The sequence below is a fragment of the Temnothorax curvispinosus genome, unplaced genomic scaffold (assembly GCF_003070985.1).
Source record: "Temnothorax curvispinosus isolate PA1 unplaced genomic scaffold, ASM307098v1 QBEX01014781.1, whole genome shotgun sequence".
Lineage (NCBI taxonomy): Eukaryota > Metazoa > Arthropoda > Insecta > Hymenoptera > Formicidae > Temnothorax > Temnothorax curvispinosus.
This window is the reverse complement of record NW_020224561.1, coordinates 580,762-600,119: the sequence shown is the minus strand read 5'-3', so window position 1 is coordinate 600,119 and position 19,358 is coordinate 580,762. Positions and strand designations below refer to the sequence as shown.

The window sequence follows — 19,358 nt, the reverse complement described above, 5'->3', positions numbered from 1 at the left end:
CCGTTTCGTAAGTGAAAGCCCCCCGCGAAAATTGGCAAACCGTCGCCCGCAACCCCCCGTGCGTACCTATATTTCTGTATACGTGTATGTGTGTGTGTTCGCTGTGTGTATGAACGTGTCTATATGTGTTACGTGTGTGTGTGTGTGTGTGCAGTTTTCTTTTTTATCTCAAATCACCCCAGCGACCGCGCGCGCGCACGCCAGCACGTTGCATCTAATTAAGAATATACAATCTTATCGTAATTATACTTATATTATATTTATATATTTATATATATAATATGTATATCGAAAGAGAGTCTGCGAGGGACCATAAATAATCGCGCGGGTCGGCGGCGTGTGGGAAGGGTCGCAGGATCGGTTGGCGAGTCGGTTTTACGTGTTTTTTAAATGAAAAAATGCCTGCATATAAATGCGCCATTTAAACGGATATGTAGCGCGTAGGGCGACCTGAGCGCTTCTCGTTTCGCATTCTCTTTTTCGCTCGTATAGAATTCTAGCACGTCGACGGCAAATCCGTATCTCGTTATCCTCTCGCCTCTCCTCTCTGCCAGATCTGACGCGAGTTAGACGGCGTCGGTAAGAACGCCCGAGGGACTAAAAGATCCCGAATCTCAACATCCTGAGTTAGATCCTATCTTAGGATTATTTAATATATCCATTAAGATTATTATTCCATTAGGAATATTAATTTCGCACGTCCCCCTTCAGCTTCAGACGTTTTTTCCCGGATATCATTCCGGATTTTTTGTATCGTTCGCTTACTCGGAACGAGGATCTAAGAAATAGGCGAGGACGAAATCATAAACGAGAATTTTACGCGGGCCTTGCGATTTCCTCGCACGAAAACGCTCGTCCTATTACACGTCTTATCGTGATGATTCGCGACGAGAACTCAGGAGGATCCAGCAGAAACGTTCGCAAGCGCGAACGTATTTGATTGTCGATACACGACGCTTGCAAAATTGAATTATGAAAATTATTAAAATAAAATTAATGTAAAATGATAATTATTTGAAAGCAACGCGTTTGTAATTATCATTAAGATGTAATTGATAAAACGTGCAATTAAAAATCTCTTTTTTTACACACTTGCGACGTTCTCCCCGACTCTCCTTCAAGATCCGCTGAAGAATCGCTTTTCGGAAAGTCCTGTAATATTTCCGCGTATGTATTACAACTAACGGCGAAAGATTGTACTGGGACACGCAAGTGTGTTCCCATTTTATCCGCAATAATTCGTTACAGCGATTGCCCGAAAAATTAACAGATTTTCCTGAAAATTTTTTTCAGACTTTTATTTTTCTCTTCCACCCCCCCCCCCCCCCCCCCCCCAGCGACTCGAAATGGAGGATGTAGAGTAACTTGGATCAGAATTCAGTGTACTCTCCGGGTACTTTCGTATTTCAAATACCACAGAGGTCCAAACATTCGAAAAATTGTCCAAGACCGAGGACTCCTTTCGGCGTTTTTGCGACGTTTCTCATATATTTATGTCGTCTGCGTTAATTTCGTGTTAATTTCTCTCTCATGTCGATCTCCATCTCGTCTCTTCATAACATCTCTTCTCGTTATCGCATGCAGTGCATTTCTTTGACACGTTTGACTGTCCATTTTAGCTCTCCGTAGCCCCGTATCAATCTCTTTTCTGCTTGAATACATATCGATCAGACATTCTATTTTGATTTCTGTATTGGCAACTCTTCCTTTTCGAAAACCACGTTTATAATGTACGATTCATGGGCGTGTAGAATAATGCTATCAGTAAATTCGTGAACCACATGTTTCCATACGACGAGCACACAAGGATGTTTACATGTCATATTCGCCTAATGAACAACATGTTAGTATGATCTTCCACATAGATCCTTATATTTACACATAATTATTCCTTTGCTCGTTAATCGATCGGTTTGATACTGCAATATTCTTCAATCATCCGAAGAGGTTTCGAATTCGGCCTCTTTTCCTTGATTCAAATCTCATCTAACATAATTAGCGTCGAAATATCTAGTTAACGGTACAATCTCGTGTCTCTTTGACGATTTCCACGTTTCGATAATTCGCGCTTTTACGTTTTGCATCTAATTAGATTTTGTTTGAGTGCGGTATTGAATTATACGGAATGACAATATTCAGAATCCAGCTGAGACGAAGCGAATGTTAAACAATCACGCGGAAATCAAACGCATACTGCACATAATTATTCTCCTATTAGTTTCAATTAATAGAGAGAGCTGTAGTACGCAATTAGAATGCAATTAATATAGTGCGCAATTAAATTGCAATTAATACAGCGCGCTCGAGTCTCCTAAATTTTCATCCTTTCGCCACGACGCGGCGATCCGGTCCAAGAGAGCCTCGAATTCAGTTATGCGGCCGGTTCTACGTCTTTGCTCCATTTCCTTCGCTCTTTCTCTTTTGCAAAAGCACTAGTATTTGGTTTCGTGCGAAGAAAGCGTAAAAACTAAGTACATGCAACAGGACAAGCCTGTTTATGCGCAAAATTATGTAATATCTCTTCCGCATAGAAAACCTTTTTGGAAATCGGAGGTCGCATGTTACAGAGCGCATTACAACCCGGAAAAAATTTTAGGCAGGAGGATATTTCGGTGTATTACGCAAACAAGTCGGTTCTTCCTCCGGGGCTCCTTTTGATCATTCAAAAAAATTATACGCCTCTCAATCGAGCTTTCTCTCTTCCTTGAGATATCACTCTCTTCTTTGCAGTCTTCTCCTTAAAGCTTTCGAAGATACGCAATCGCGCATTTTCGAAACTACTTTCGTGAACCTACCTAACGTTTAGATTAATATTAATGTAAAAACGGGTACGTCGCGGTGTCCGAACATCGAAGGATCGTTCTTCGGCCTCCCCAACGTTTGCACCTCAAAAGAACCACAAGCCGTCTGAGAACAAGTATACGGAACGCAAGTGTACAGAGCGCATGGCGAATAAAGGTGCGATAATTAGAAAATGTATGCTTCTGGTATCTGACTTTGGTAAGGATTACATCTGCGGAGTGCAGTCTGGCCCGAGAGTCGTAGCGTCAGGGTCGATGTGCTTAAATAATGAAATTCCGAAACCGGCATTACTGAACCCGGTGGTTCCACCAGTTCCTCGACTCAAACGCCGACCGAACGTGACCAGCGGCCTGCCCGACGAACCTCGCTCGTTTCTTAGATGCTAACTAACGAAATAAAATCGACGACTCGAGCGGTCGCGCTGATGCGGAAAATAGCTCGGGAACGGAGAAGCGACGCTCTCCCCTTCCTCTCCGTTCAAGGATCTTCGCGGAGACGGGACGAAGAAGCTTCTCCTGAAAAGATTCGGATACCAATGTTTTATTAATACTAATATCCTAATTATCCTCTCATTCTTCAACGACAAGATAATCGAGCACGAAGTGCACCAGCGCGCGCGATCCTCTTTCCGCAGAATTGCTCGAGAATCTTGAAAGCACGGAGTGGACAACGCTGACTGCCCGTCGAGGTAGTTACGAGTGACGAGTCCCTCGCACGTCAAAGGCGAATGAAAAAAAATGCGGGGAAAACGCGTTCGCAGAAACGCTCCCTTAATTTAATAAAAGTAGCAGACGACGATGATGATGACGATGACAGCGTATCCCCTGTTGTTGATCTCTGGTTGGCGAACGCGGCGCTTCGAGAACGTCACGCGGATCGTATTAAATGAACGAAAGCCATTAATCTCCTTTCGTTTATTCGTAATTTTACTGACTAGAGCGTCATTCGCGCTGAATACAATTAAAATTAGAACTAGAACTAAAGAGACGTCGATGATAAATCCTCCTTTCTCTTTCCTCTTCCTTCTCTTCGTCCTCTTCTTCTTCTTGTTCTTCCTTTTTCCCTTTGCTACGTTTACGAGAGTTATAACTGCATACGATCTCGAGAACGATACCACTCTGTGATCTCACGTGCGTTTCGCATGCGAATTACACGTTGTAGTTTACACATTTGCCTTTGAGCCTTTTGATTCTATTTCTCTTTTTTTCGCTCGACGACCCTCGTATTCTGAAACGAATGTAAATTCGCGACGGCTATCTCCGCCGGCGTGTACGCAACGTTATTAAACAGCATAAATTTAACAGTTCCTTGCAATTTATCCGCGGAACGGTCTCGTGTAAAAACGTTGCTACACGATCGCCTTTCTCTTCCCTCACGCTCCTCTCAGTTACGTACACAAGCATTATGGAAATCGGTATAATTTCAAATTCGCGCGTACGCGAGGAAAGGCCTCGCGCTTCGTCTCGCCCTTTGAGCCTCGCGAACGAATTCGTACAGGCGATTTTCTCGCATGCCCTCCGTAATCCAGTGTAATTATACTGATCTTAAATCCCTGACGTGACCCTGTGTTACGCACAGAAAAGTGACATCCCATCGCAATCTCTACCGCCCCTTGCACACCTCCTCTCTTTCCTTCTTGCGCAACAGCACCGAGCGCTCACCTCGCATTCGATGGCAAAAATTAAGAAGAAAAAAAAAACGATATTCGATCCTGTCCGTCACTAATTAGAACCAACGCGCTCGGCCATACCTCTCGTAGCCTATGTCTCTCTTATTTCTACCACGCATAAGATAAATGACACTAGTATTCATGACACTTCCAGTTTGTGAACCGTCTTAAAGAAGTAATTTAAAAAAAAAAAAAACAGAAAGAAAATCAAGATGTACAAGCATTGTACATTATACGCTTATTTAGTGATACAATTAAATATTAAATAATTATAGACTACATTTTTCGTGTTAACAAAAAGTGAACTTAGCATACAGTCTGTGTACAAAAACCAGGATTTACAATAGCGTTTCCTCTAAATCTCAATGTATAATAGGAATATAATTTTTTTATCACATATATAAAAAGCGGTTGTCTATATGTACATATCTGAGTAAGATTAGGTACCATTATCGTTTAACCAATAGAAGCTATTATATAATTTGGTACACTGTTTAACTCGGTATTCGCGATAAATACGAACAATAATAATCAATACGTCATTACTTCCTGGTGTCTTGACATAGTCGTTGGTTTTTCGCACGAAAATCTTATGTATACACACGGCTCGCTTACTCCACGTCTTATGTATACACACGTGACCTTTTTTTATTTCTCTTTTCCTTTTTAAATATTACTTTTATATAATATCTATATATAACACACGTTATTTAATAAGTCAGAGCTATGGCCAGTTCATAAATTCGAGGGTCGTTCGTCGCATAGTCTCCACGTTCTCTCCTCTATAGAGTGTTTTGTCCGTTAATATACCGGACAATTACCGAAGCCGGTGTGCGCGCCATGATCGCTTTCACAACTTTTGCGAAAAGACCACAGCTCTATCAACGAATGAATCGTATCATACAACGATACAAACTAGTATTTGTTTGCTCCATATCCTCTTTGCGTCTCACTACCGCTCTGCTCAATTCCTTTTTTTCCGTAAAAATTTGGACTGCGGATAAGGACAGTGTCCCACTTTTTTTTTAAGCAGCTGCCCACATACATCCGACAACTCGATGTCGTATTAAACGTGTACGTGCGTCATGATAAACTAAAGTGGCCCGCCTCGTTTCGGGCTCCGAGATACATTCCGGTCGATCCCTCCGTCGACGAAATTATCTCTCGTCGTATTCCACGCATTTTTCAACGTAATGCTCTAAGTTTCCTCTAACATCCTTTCCCCTTTCTTTTCCACGGTCAACTCAACAAGCGAAGTATAAGCAATCAAATTTGAAGCAACAACTTGATTCTTAAATATCTACCTAAAAGTACAATGGGAGTCGCACAATGTCGAAGGCACAACTCTTTCAAATCGGTCGAACTGAAAGAAAGCACAACAGGAGGCATCATTGGCGTTATGTTGAAATTTTGCCGCGCAGCAGGCCGCCGATAAGTGTCTTTCTTCCAGAATGCTCGAGATTATTAAGTACAAGAAAGATTCTTTTATTGTTGTTAAAAGATTAAATAGCAAAAGCTATGTATACATATATAGCATAGCTATATATATTTTTATATATATATACGTTAGAGCATAGCTTTTTCTTTCGCGATAATCGTGCTTTCTCTGAATGAGATGAGAATGTACTAACTTATTTCCCCTTTCTGTAGTCGTATCTTTCGAGCGTTAGAAAGTTACATTTCAACTTCCCTTCGTTTTTTTTTATTAGTAACAAATTTACATAGGCATACGGAAAATTATGGTTTATATTTTTGTCTTCTAATCGGCAGAGAACGGGATTCCATAACACACTACTCGCTATACATTTATACAATCTTACGATATTCCTAAGCTTGAATCCACATGCATTAATCGAGGCAAATGAAACTCCTAGCTGTACTATTTAGCTTTATCGATCGCTCGAGAAGAGACAGCGTATTTTTATTCCTTTTTATCAAATTGTCATTTCTAGAATTGGAAGCCAAACCGGTCGTCGGGGAGATACAAACAGATGGTGTCGAGATTAAGGGGAAAGAAATTATTTTGAGAATTGCCTCAGCATGCGTTAATTCACTTTTCAGTCGAAATCGTCTTCCATTTCATCATTGCAATTCGAACATTCATAGCGCGTCATATTATCAAAGTAACTACCCACAGTGAAACTAAGAGATTAGCATGAGTTCGTTAAAGAATGATCACTAAAAAAAAAACAAATCCTCACTTGTTATATCTGTACATGTGCTGCTACCGCTCGCCACCAAGCTGCTGGCGCAGTAATATCTAAGTATCCCGAAATCGTTTCACTGAGGCAGCAACTTGGTAAAACGTCAGTATTTAGCGTTCATTATGGATCCTGGCTGGTATTTTGTGACGACTCACAGTTTTGCGGGTTATGCATTTGAAGCGCTAAGTGGGGTGTGTGTACTGGAGAAGGTCCTGGTTGAGGCTGTTGTTCTTCTTGCATTTGTTGGATCACGGTAAAGTCGGGATAACTACAAAAAGAAATAAACGACTATTAAAAAAATCGGTTTGCTTATGTCCGATAAAAAATTATTATATTATTTACAATTGATGCTATTAGTCCTTTTACAAATAAAATAAAAATCCAACATCTACAAAAAATTTATCTGTAAATTTTAAGCTATGTAATGTACAGCATCTTGCATTTCCAAAAAGATTTAGATAAACAGTATTTTGCAATCAATATTATCAGAGGCATGTAAGTATTTATGTAGAGAAGATACTTTTTTTGTAGTTACAACTTACTCCATAGATGCCCATCCTATGTGTCTGTTAATGCGCCTCCTAGATCGGATATTGTTTGTAGATTGATATTTGGTAGATGAATTAGTAGACTGACATTTAAATGTATGCTGATATTTCTCGGCCTCTTCCGCGCAATCTTCGCTCGTGTCCTCAACTTCCGGCTCTTCGTCGGGACATAGTTCACATGCGCGCTCCAATGTTTTTCTCGCGCTGTTACTACGTTCCAAAACGTAGCCGTTTGCAGAATCATTGGACTGTGTTGGTGGTGACCAGTTGCTGTACGCATGTGTGTAAGGCGCCGTAGAGGCATATGGTCTCTGAAAGACGATTTATCATACATTCGTAATCATCCTAACATTGAGTGGTTTAAGCGCCGTTTCTGCTACATACTTTGTCAAGTTCGTCGTGGAGCCAATCTATGGCGTGACTCCACTTTCTTTTCAACTCCGGACTATGATGCAAAAGCTGATGCGCTGGTCTGCATTTACTAAAGAGCTGCACCATACATTTAATACACTGATAAGCCCTTTTCTGATAATGGTTTTTACTTCTTTGTATCGTTTCAAATAAACCTTCTCGCTCATCGGGAACTCCTGAAAGGTGTAATCTCATGTATATTGCGATGCTAATGAGCGAATACGTGAAAGACTGTTTTTGTTCAAACTTACCCTTAAGTGCATTATGCACTCGATGTGTCTGCCATGAATCTTCCATCAATAGTATCGCAAGCAGTAGATCCGTATGATGTCTCAACTCATGGGTGTAAGCAAATCCTATTTGCCACAACAGTTCGCTAAGCACTGTTCGCGACAAATGTGGATTCTCCCAACAAAGGTATTGTAATAGTTTAACCGTATCTTCAGTCACATTAGCATCCTCGATCAATTTCTTAATATAACTATCCCAACAGACAGAATAAATATCAAATATAACATCACATGAAAAAATTCATATTACATCTCTGGAATTCAAAGCTCGTGATAATCCTCACCTGGTACGAATAAACAAGATATCAACTGCTTGTGATTGGATGGGCATAAGATACTCTGACTGACACGCGGGATCCCCATATGGATTTGGTAAGGGTTCCGCACGGGGCTGCTGACTCGAGTGCACTTTCGACGACACGTCGCAGCATCGTATTAACATGCTAACTACCTGGTGAAGCTTAGTCAATTCCGGATACTGATATTTTATGGTAGGACCTGGGCCTTCATCGATAGCCACTAACATAAACGTAACCGGTACATTTAGCTGCAAATAATATTTAAAAATTGTTAAAATCGGACATGTTCTATTTCTAGCGTGAGATACGATGATAACGTTAATACTTGATGTAATTATGTGAATGTAATTATTTATTACCTTAAGCAGTTGCGCCTTTTCGGCAAGACCAAGCGAAGCATATGCGTGAAAGAGGGAAAAATAATGAGGAAGATGACGTCCGTGATCCGAAATTTCACGGTGTAGTAGCGATAGTACGGCGTGTAACAAGTGATCACTGAGCGTTGCTACTGGATCCAAGAGGATACCTAAAAATATTCACAAATCGAAAAGGTAAGATTATTAGGTGCCATTTTAATCGTATCACTGAATTTCTATGCGTATCTTAGTACTCACTCGGTGCATTTAAACTGGGCGGAGCACATGGACCATCTTGCAGAGAAACATGTGCGAGGAATACTAAAATTTTGAGGAAAGCGGTGCGCACTTCCGTACTAGGACAACTCAAGAGATACTCGCAAAACCTACGGATAACAAATATTATTAATATTATAACGCAAATATCTTTACGCATTATGCATTTGGAAAGAAATCTGATACCTATGGGGATGATTAAACAGTACTTCATTAGCGAACCAAGAACGTACTGCTTTACTGCTACGCAAGTGGTGACACACAATGTCATACCAGTCCGTTGCCGTGCCACGTAATGTTTTCTTAGTGTGGAAACCTGTATAGAAGAGGAATCTTGACGCTAACTGAACCGATAGCATCGCAAGTTCTTCCGCTTCGGGGCTCTACAATACAAATTGTCACGATTATTAAACAGGTTCTGTTAAAAATACACTATCTTACACATATGGTGAACTTACAAGTTTCTCATTCAGATTTTGCCGGTTAATATTATGAGGATTACAGGATACCAATTTCTTAATAAACTGGAAGTATTCAGCACTAAATTGATTACGGTTGTGCATAAATTTTATATTTTGCTTTCGCACACTGTATTCTATCGCTGGTGGCATTTTCATAACTCCTAGTTTCGTATCTGAAGAGTACGAGCGGATAATGAGAGCGGACAGGTTCGTTCAAGATCGATCTCGTGTAAAATGTTAAATTGATACTTACACAATGACAGTTCATTTACACTCTTCATTAGAGAATTTTCTTCTACATCTAGTCTTGTATAAAATAACATGTACGCATTCCACCATCGCTTCTGTTTGCGGTAACTCATCCGCTTGAGCATATGATCGAATACCTCTCCTAAATAATCCCCGCCAAAGCACTGAGATTTCATTTCTTCTTCCTCTTCCATTTTGCATTCTGTTACATCACCATCATCGAACTTGTACCACTTTGCCGTACCATCGTTTAGTCTGCAAAATTATTGAATTATAAAAATAATTTAATTGTGTGATCACTTTTACAAGTATTTTATATATTTAAAATACCTGTGCAGGATGTAGGAATAATAATGGCCACCGCTAGCCTGACCACTATGAACGACGATACCAGTCAATTGATACTTCGTGCACGTTCCCTTCACAGATTCCTCATAATCACAATCTATAACTTCTCCTTCCAATTTAGCTAAACCGGAGACAGTGTAAGGCTCCATATCCAGATCTCGTGGAAACTCAAAGTAATCGTTGAATTTTATAGCACATACACGCTCAAAGTCATACTCAAATCTTTTCAACTGAATTGCTAATATAGGCGGCAGCTTTTTTACGCACAATCTCTTTACTGTTACGACCTAAACAAATAAGAGACACATCAAATCTCTGATCGAGCAAAATGCTGCTTGTGGTTTGTATAGAATGTATGTGCGTGAAAAGGAAAATAACATTGCTGACAAATTATTTTCATTGTGTCCCTTTTGAAATAATTATTTTCACCCTTTATCATCTTATAAAATAAGAATTTTTTACACATTTGCAAGGATATATTATCGTAATCGTACCTTTTTGTTGCATTTATCACAATGGTAGGCATCCGCACCCTCCAGCAATTCTCCCTTCACGTATTGCTCAAGAGAATCCAATAAATTACTGTGATTCCGTATGTCCACACTTATCACGCTGAATGGCTCCTCTTTGGAATATCTGAAGATAATGTAATGCGGTATTATAGTCTACCGAAGAAAGTGGAATGTAAGAACTAAAAAGGTACCTATGAGGGCAACCTTTGCAGATTTTTTGGTCGCTGTATGAGCCACCAAGAATCTTGCCCATTATCTGCTCGTGTCCTAAGGCTTTCAATGCCTCGTCTAGACTCTCCACTAGACTCATGAAGAACTCTACTGCATCCTGTTGTTCTCTAAGATTTACAGGTTCTCCTTGAAGCCTATAAAAACCAAATTTTCTCATTAATTATTTAAAATGCAGAATATAATTGCACATTTCAATATAAATAAGATTGTATTTTGTGAAATTTTCGCCTCCCTTTTCTCGCAAACATTATTTTCGTATTACGTTGAAAAATTTTTATTTTTACAAATAAAATTTTATTTTATTCTTACTTGAAATGCTTCCATAGTCCTCTAGGTATATAATATTGTAATTTGCTGTAAGCCAGATGACCAAATATTGCTTGCACTTGTTTCAAGATGCCGATGTTATATTCCTTCCTGGATTCATCGGCACCGCACTTTTCTTCGTTCGTGTCATTATCATTTGTTTCGATTGTCTGCTCCCCTTCGATCCTCTCCTCGCCCGAAAAATCCTCGTTCAGATCAGTCGCCGCGCCTTCCGCCGCCAAGAGTCCGACTCTAATGCTCTCCACCATATACAATTGCTGTAATACTGAATTCATATAGCAGGTTGCCCCTGCATTCTTCAAGCCTACGAAACCTTTGAGCGGCCTAAGCCCGACAGGCGGTAAATAATCCCACTCCACTAATGGTTCGTCCTTCTCGGAGTAGAACATGTCGGTGAGCATTGTGACTAGAAGTTTCATGTTGGGTACACAGCCTACGCAAAGACCTACGAGCAAGTCGAACGCAGCGCTGGTTGATTGAGGGGTGGTGCACACCGGACACGCTTGCGACGCGCTGAGCTCGCCGGTACTGCGAAGCTGCAGCATGAGGCGAGACGCGGGGAACACAAAGTCCTCGACCAGTTCCTTGATCAAGTTAACCCCGTGCTTCTCGTCAGAACCGATCTCGTATTTCTGGTTCGGTGGCAGGAAGGCCAGCAGTTCCTTCGTTAGACCCAGGTGACCCTCGAGCAAGGCTTCGTCCACCTGACTCTCTCCGGTCTCCTTCACGTTATCCCGAACTTTCTTTAACCAGGCTATTTCGACGTTCAGTAGTGTCTCTGCAGTCGTGAGGGGGCAACCTGACATGTGCGCAAAGTTCAACAATCGGCACAAAAGCTGAAAGTATTCGTGGCTCTGTTTCGCGTTCTCCATAACGGTACTGTTTAAAACGGTGAAGAGAAGAGTGATGGTGACCAGTAGCGTTTGGTGTCCACCGCTACACCATGTCGATATAAGAAAAAATTGTTCGCCAGCAGCGATCCTAATGGCTCTCGACGTACTAAGTAGCACAAGGTCTATCAAGAAAGTATGCCATATTTTGTCTCTCGACAACGTTTCCAATGCCGATGGATTCAATACGAGGGCGATTGTCAATACCTCCAGTGCTTCTTTGCACACAAGAACGTCGTTATTATCGGGATTTCTCTGTTCCTTCTGGTTGGTCTCGTGCATCGAGTGGAGCATCTCATTCGATGCATTAATGTTGTTCAAGTTACCCGTGGATGCGGCCCACGCTAATCTAATTATGGCACGTATAGTAGCCACATCCGGTAATTCCCATGAAAGGGCCTGCACAAAAAGCTGCCGACATCGATCAGCCTCGGGCCCGCCGGATAGCATTCGATGCGCCAGATGCTGTGCCAGTTTGGCTGCCACACTTCTTAACATGTATTCGGTACTTTGATTCGGTACACTTTGGAGAGCCTGTTTCAATACCGTCACCCGACCGCGGTTGTTAACGTGATTGTCGTGATTCTCCGAAGTACCAGTTTGCTGAACTTCGTCCATCACGCATGCCATCACGTTACCCATCACAGTCAGAAGAAGCTTACACAGTCTCAGCACAGTTAAATACGCAGACCGCTTCGTGGTTTCGTCCGCATTTGGTAAAAAGTTATTTTTGGTTAGCATATCGAGGATAACGCCCGCTTCGCCGCTTTTTATGAAATTATATTGAAATTCAAATGCTCTCTCCGACATAGGGTCGAGAGCCGGCATTAACAAAGTGTATAACACCTAAAAAGAGAAAAAAAAAACTGTTCTTGACATTGCTCAAGGATAAAATTTGTGCTAAGCGCTATTTAATATGTATTTACCTCTAAATTGTATAAAACTTGGCTAGGACTTGCAGTAAAAAATAGAGAATCTACTGTCGTATTCTGTTCGTTACAATGATATTGAGAAGGGTTTTGTAAAGCTTCGTCATCTTTGTAATGACCAAATAGCCACTGTAATCTTGTTACAGTGAAGGTATCTGGCGGCACTAATTGCAAGAGATTTCGTGCACCATCACGCAATTGGGAGTGCTGAAGAGTACAGCCAAGATCTGCTAATTGAAAGAAAAATGTCGCGTACTGCGATCTTTGCGACATTACCTGAAACAAAGTCGCATGGTTAGAATCGTTAGAAGACGCGATATAATTAACTAAATTTATAAATTTTACATTAAACTTACCACACCAGGTAAACTATTCTCTGCCTCTACATTCGGCCCGTCGTATGGATGATGCGGAGAACTAGTAGAGCTATCAGAGCTACTGTCCGGTGAGCTTGGCATATTGCTATTTACTTGACTGAGCTTCGCAGACAATAACTAAGCAAAACACAAAAATCATATTCATTGATTCTTTAAGTATCACAAACACCTTTCGCTCACAGCTTTTCCCCTATTAATACTCACCATTTTGTCCCTCAGTGGAATCTGAGAAAGGAGTTTCCTATCATCGGATTGTTCTAGCGACTCTCCATTAATAAATAAATCGAGCTTCACATTTGTCCCGCTTGCTTTGATCCTGCGTAATATTTGACGTCTCAATGAAGCTAAAGTGTCATTACTGTGTGTAAAGATATCTATGTCGTCGACATTTCGACCGGGACTCGCAAAACGAATAACGAGTGATAGATGTTTCCCACGAGCTGCTCTGTAATCAGAATAGATATTGCGCTATCACTGTATATATAAAAAAGAAGCATTCTCATTGATATATACGACTATAAATTTACCTATGTAATGGTAATATTTTTCGTTCCCCTGGAAAAGCTGTGTCGCATTCGTTTATGTATTCCTGTAAAACTTTCATAACGCGACACATTTTTATGGCTTCCATTTTAATCTTATTTGTCATTTGTTCCTCACGCTCCTCCTTTCCGTCCAGAAATACTCTGCTCAGGACAGTCACGGTATCATAATGAGCTTTCAATCTGTCCATACATTCCGCTATATACGTTTCGTGAAATGCCAAAACGGACGACTGCAATCGCGGTCCTAAATTGGTGTTCACTTCTTTCAAGAGCTCTATGCCTCTATTTGCAATTTCTTCCGGGCTGTTTGTTACTACCTATAGATAGGAAAGATTATCACTGTACAAATATGCATACGAAAGGAAATGGAAAGACGTAAATCCTATAAAATTACATAATCAAAGAAATAAACAAATATAATGCTACATACTCTCCACAAATAATCAGTTCCAATTAAATCCACATCATCCATGAGAAATGTTCTACGTTTCAGTTTCAATTTTCCTTCCTTAGAATTAACAGCTTTAAAAAATCTTTCATAACATTTAATACCGCTTTCTGTAAGTAATGTCGGGTCTAATTGCAGTATATTGTTTTGAAAAAAATCCTTGTTTATTGCTGGATCCAGATCCGGTTCGTCACCCATAAGTTTGGAGAACCATTTGAAGCACGCCTCGCGATCCGAAACAAATACACCTTGCTCAGCTAAACATTGCCAAATTTGTTCCGCTTGATCAGCACATAACCATAATTGTCCATCCTATGAAAAGAAAAAATTACGTCACGTTATCCGTATTTTTTGCAGAAATTTATGTTTGCTTCGTCCTAAGATCTGAAACATACCTTTAATAAGAAACGCAAGAAATTCAATCTCTCTTGCACTTGCATAATATGATTATATCGGCCGTCAGGCATAAAAGTATTTGCGTCGATTTCTGGATTTTCCTTTACCAACTGCCGCACTTTATCCATGTAAGTTGTTAAGCTATTTGTTACAAGAATTACTACTGAATGTTCGCTTTGCAGACGCTCTATTACTTCTTGCCTATATAGTAACAATAAAGAACAAAATTAATGTAGCAATATGTTATATTTATATGTGCGTTTACGTATGTGATGTACCATTAATGTGCCATTGTACCTGTAATGCAAATGATGACTACGTGTACTATGACCTAGGTTCGGATTTGGTTCATAAAGGCAACATATTTCCCGAATTTGCTTCAACGCAGGAAGGGCCCACTTATCACCATTCTTCAATTCTTCAACACACTTATCCACCCAGATTGCCTTTTGCGCATCTCTCTCTTGCGAGCATGAGTAATCGAGAATTTTTACATGAGCGTTCAGTGCCTGATCCATGATCTCTGTAGGGACTTCGTCAGAATGTGCCAAAGTCCAAAAGAGTGTTAACACCTGTGGCAGTAGAATTAATCAAATCACTTGCAAGTTCAAAATGTATTTAGATATAAATCTGTATATTTAAGACAATCTAACCTTGTGCGCCATAACACCGTCTTTATCATCTTCCGCGAGTCTCCTGATCAATTCTAACAGCTTTTCCCGTTGTTTCTTGTTGGCAGTCCTCCAACTTGTCTGAAACAATAGCACATTTCATCAATGTTAACATTCTGTTCAGTGTAAATTTGATATTCTTACATTACCGCGATAGATACCTGAAAACACTCAAATAGATGATCAAGTTGCTCCGGACTAAAATCCCAAGCTAATTTGGCTAACAAGTCATGAACGTTCTTCACAATTGCTTCGTGTTTACCAGCTTGTGCAGCCCAAACAGCGTCTAAGTCTTCTAATGTAAGTGCACGTTCTTTTATAATAAAGCGTAAAATTTTTTCCAATTTCTCTACATATTGCGGCTGATGTAACGAATCCCTCAGTACGATTTCCAGTACCCCATTGTCTTTAATCCATTTCTGTATCACAAATAAACACTCCTTATTTTTTACAAACTTTACACAATACAATTCACGATAATATTTGCAAAATACTCAAGCAATTAATACACTTATAATATAATACACTTGAATTATCATCGTTTGCTTCGGTTATTATATTAAAAGTTCATTACGTTAAAAGTGTTATTAGTACAATTAGGGTTATGGATTTTTAGACGATACTTACTGCCATACGCTCTGCTGTAAGCCACTCCTCCTCCTCTGCTATTGTATTACGGTGTTGGTGATAACTAACACTAGATATTACTTTATTAACTTCATTTAAAGCATTCATCTTTCCATTAAACGAAGAAATTTGTAAGAGTCTCAATATCATTTTCAGTCTCAGTATTTCCAAGTTCTTTATCATCTCTTCCTGATGAGGTACGCGCGACACCAAGCATTTAGCAGCTTTGATTATGGCTGATATAGCATCGTTTTTTGATTCATTTTTTGCCTCTTTCTTCAACTCATCGTCAGTTAAATTATTCAAAATAAGAGGTACCATTTCCTGTAATGTAACAATGTGCTTTGCATTCCTCTAGAGTAACAAATAAATAATGACAATGATAAAGTGAGAATATACTTACAACAATAGGCATCAGATATTTAACTATCGTGTGAACAGTTAACAGTTCGTAACACAAGCCAAAGGGTCTGATTAAAGCATAAATAACTGGCACTGTTAAATTACGTCCACTCTGAAATCTCGAAAGTAAAATTTCAAATCCATTGAGACTCCCAAATCTGAAACGAAAGCTCACGTTAATGTATATATACTGAAGTAAAACATTTTACATGTGTGTAAAATATGATAAAAACCTGTTTATAAGATCTACTAGCCAACCACGAGGAGCTCGCGAGTCAGATGGTGGGCGAGCATAAAGTTCCTCATCAGGAATATCACTACCAGGAGGAACAGTTTCCGAAACTCTTATTGCATTTACTGTGTGAAATCTGGAAAAAAAAAATTGAAAGACTTAGAATAATCACGCAGAAAACTTAAATTTATATAATTCGCAATAGTGTAATATTCGCTTACTTATTACTAGGATTAAAAACCATGGCCAGCAAATCAAGTAGAGGAAACCAGTCCTCATCTAATTTCAGGACACATAGTTCCACCAAACGTGCACAATTAGTGTTAATACAATTGTGAATATTCAACTTCCAACTGTTTACCGCATCATCTGTTAATATCTTGGTAAATGAGATTGTGAGACCTTCTCGAAAAAAGCGCTGACACGCTTCACTTTGTACATCAATTCCTGCAATACAGTAAATGCAAAATTGATGTGTGCGTCTTATAAATAAACGCTTCTATATAAACACATTATCATAAAGGTGAAATCATTTCCCCGATGCGCGAGTGAAAACGCGAACAATTGTCTGAAAAATTTATAAACAATACATAACCTTTTTTACAAAGTTCGATACTGGCTTGTAACAGGCACTCTAATTCTTGTTCGGGTAGAACTGGTACAACCCATCGTGGACTAGATATCTTCTCATGAAGCATATTAAGTTTGAAAATAGGAAACTCAGGCTCTTCATGAAGCTGGTTGCTATCTTCTACCGTAGTGATAGCGTCACTGTTGCATTCCGTTTGTACCACATTCTCGGTGAGCTGGAGTCCCGACATTGTGTCAGCCAATTGCTGTGGACCTGGCGGACTGTGCATCTGCGCAGACATTTTTCTTTGTTCAATCCGTTTTCACTTTTGACGCGAGATGTGTTTCACGCTACTATCACTGATCAGCTATCAAAATCTGTATACCTGTGTGTTTTGCTGGCTGTCGGGAGGGTCTATGCCAACTCCCTGGCCCCTAGTGGCAATCGTCATTTTACACGCTGTTTGCTACGCCTTAATTGTCTCAATATCTCTTGGTCCAATGATTACACCACCAATAACAAGCATCCAGCTTATATACTGACATTAAATATAATTATATCCTAAAGGCCTTGTTTTAATAAACTATACCTACATTATCTGTAACACAAAGGAAAGGAAATTTTAGCATCGCGCCTCCTCAAACCACTGACCGAGAAACGTAACTAAGCGAATGCGTCGTCGACATCCTCAGCGGCGTAGCCAAACCAACGACAGTTATCAAACTCAATTTACAATCCAAGCAGACGAGAATTTAAATTCGTCACAACGATGCGACAACACAGTTACGTAAGCGTTTATTTTCTCGAGGAAGTCACAACAAAGGTGACAACTCGCGAGTCAACGTACAACCGGCAAGACAATGTAGGTACTAAAAAACTTTTGTAACCATTATCATCTTCAAGAGGATCTCGAGTAACGCATAACGCATAAATCGACGCGACGCGACTCCACAGTCGCGGGTGGAGTTTCTTTCGACGCCGGGTGGACCGGGATCAGCCGGAATTAAACGCGACCGCGGCGCGTACGGGAAGCGGCGCGTGTTACGGTCGTTTTAATGGAACGGCGTGAGCACGCGGCGGACAATTATAAAGTCGGATAGGAGCGGCGTTGCGGACGGTCGCTTTCGGGATCGCGCGACGCGACTCGGAGCCGCCGCGCCGTCGGCGTGGTCGGCGTCGCTCGCCCGTCGACTTGTCAACGTCGTCGGGAAGCCGACGACGACGAGGGAGCGGCCGTGCCGGTCGGCGGAGGCCTCGTCCGAGGAGGGGTGCGCGTCGCGGGCGGACGGGCGCGCGCGTCCTCCCCGGGGGGAAATCCGGACGCGGCGGCGGCGATCGGTTCGCCCACGTTGCGCCGTCGAGCGATCGGCGAGAGATCGGCGCGTAGCGCTGGCGGAGACGACGGGCGACTTTGTCCCCCGCGAGACTCCCGACCGACCGCGCGCGAGTCTCCGCGAACCGTCCGCGGAGACGCGCCGATCCCCGCGGCCTGGACGATCGGCGACGGGCGACGGCGACGACGAGCGCGCGCGGCTCGCTACCTACGCGACTCCGACGATCCTCCGGCGGTCCAGGCAGCGCCTATTTTCGCCCCCGTTCGCCTCCGACCGGGCTACCTCTCCGGACAAAATGGCGACTATCCTAACGATTGGCACTGCCGTGTATTAACAAAAGCGCCGATATTCCGGCTCGATAGCCGGCTCGCGATCACGCGAGCGGCGTCACCGCGCGCGGACAGTCGACCCGGACAGCGGACGTGCCGCGCGTCGTATCCCCGTCGTCGGGAAAACGCACCTTTACATAGTAAACGTGGTAGAAATTCGTGTGTTGCACTTTTTTGACGTGACGTTACGGAACTCAACTGGCAAAATCTGTAAACACGACTGCCGCGGCGCTGCGGTGCCCTCGCCCGAGACACGACGTGCGTGCAACGACGGGGTGGCGAGCGACGCCCGCGATTGGCCCGCTCGGCCCCCGAAAGCGCCACAGCGCCGTCCCTCGTCGCTGGATGCCTGCGGCCCGTCGACGCCGCGGGAACATTCAAATCGACGCTGGCCAGCGGCGACCGCGAACGTTGAATACCTTCTTTGTTGCTGTACTACGTCATTCTTTCTGTACTTGAAATGACACAGCCGTGCGATTTTCGAGAAAGAGGGGAAAAAGGCGAAATATAAGAAGCTCGATTACGATAACTTCGACCAAACTCCGATTAATTTAATTCGTGGTTAATTCGATCGGCAAAATTGCCCCCTACAAAATTTCTAGCTATACAATTTATTTTATTTTC

At 41.6% G+C, this 19,358-nt stretch overlaps 1 protein-coding gene across 1 annotated transcript; it reads right to left on the bottom strand.

Moving 5' to 3' along the window:
• Window positions 1–5,940: 5,940 nt before the first annotated feature.
• LOC112464976 (probable ubiquitin carboxyl-terminal hydrolase FAF-X) lies at window positions 5,941–18,955 on the bottom strand. The gene is made up of 30 exons (XM_025032300.1): window positions 18,866–18,955; window positions 17,457–17,669; window positions 17,096–17,360; window positions 16,722–16,947; window positions 16,502–16,636; window positions 16,270–16,426; window positions 15,867–16,190; window positions 15,401–15,658; window positions 15,222–15,320; window positions 14,866–15,140; window positions 14,568–14,769; window positions 14,155–14,484; window positions 13,707–14,041; window positions 13,384–13,624; window positions 13,159–13,296; window positions 12,800–13,078; window positions 10,966–12,719; window positions 10,617–10,790; window positions 10,408–10,549; window positions 9,896–10,200; window positions 9,570–9,820; window positions 9,314–9,489; window positions 9,042–9,238; window positions 8,838–8,965; window positions 8,583–8,749; window positions 8,209–8,471; window positions 7,886–8,115; window positions 7,608–7,810; window positions 7,218–7,534; window positions 5,941–6,943 (listed from the first exon to the last, which is right to left on the bottom strand). Exons 2-30 carry the CDS (start codon window positions 17,520–17,522, stop codon window positions 6,796–6,798), a joined length of 7,785 nt encoding a protein of 2,594 aa, XP_024888068.1. The 5' UTR covers window positions 17,523–17,669; window positions 18,866–18,955; the 3' UTR covers window positions 5,941–6,795.
• Window positions 18,956–19,358: the final 403 nt, after the last annotated feature.

Coding starts and splice junctions, on each gene's coding strand:
- LOC112464976 (XM_025032300.1), bottom strand. CDS start 17,522: ATGACGATTGCCACTAGGGGCCAGGGAGTTGGCATAGACCCTCCCGAC. Junction 10,201..10,407: donor GTGATAAATGCAACAAAAAG/GTACGATTACGA, acceptor TTATTTGTTTAG/GTCGTAACAGTAAAGAGATT. Junction 9,490..9,569: donor TGTAAATGAACTGTCATTGT/GTAAGTATCAAT, acceptor CGTACTCTTCAG/ATACGAAACTAGGAGTTATG.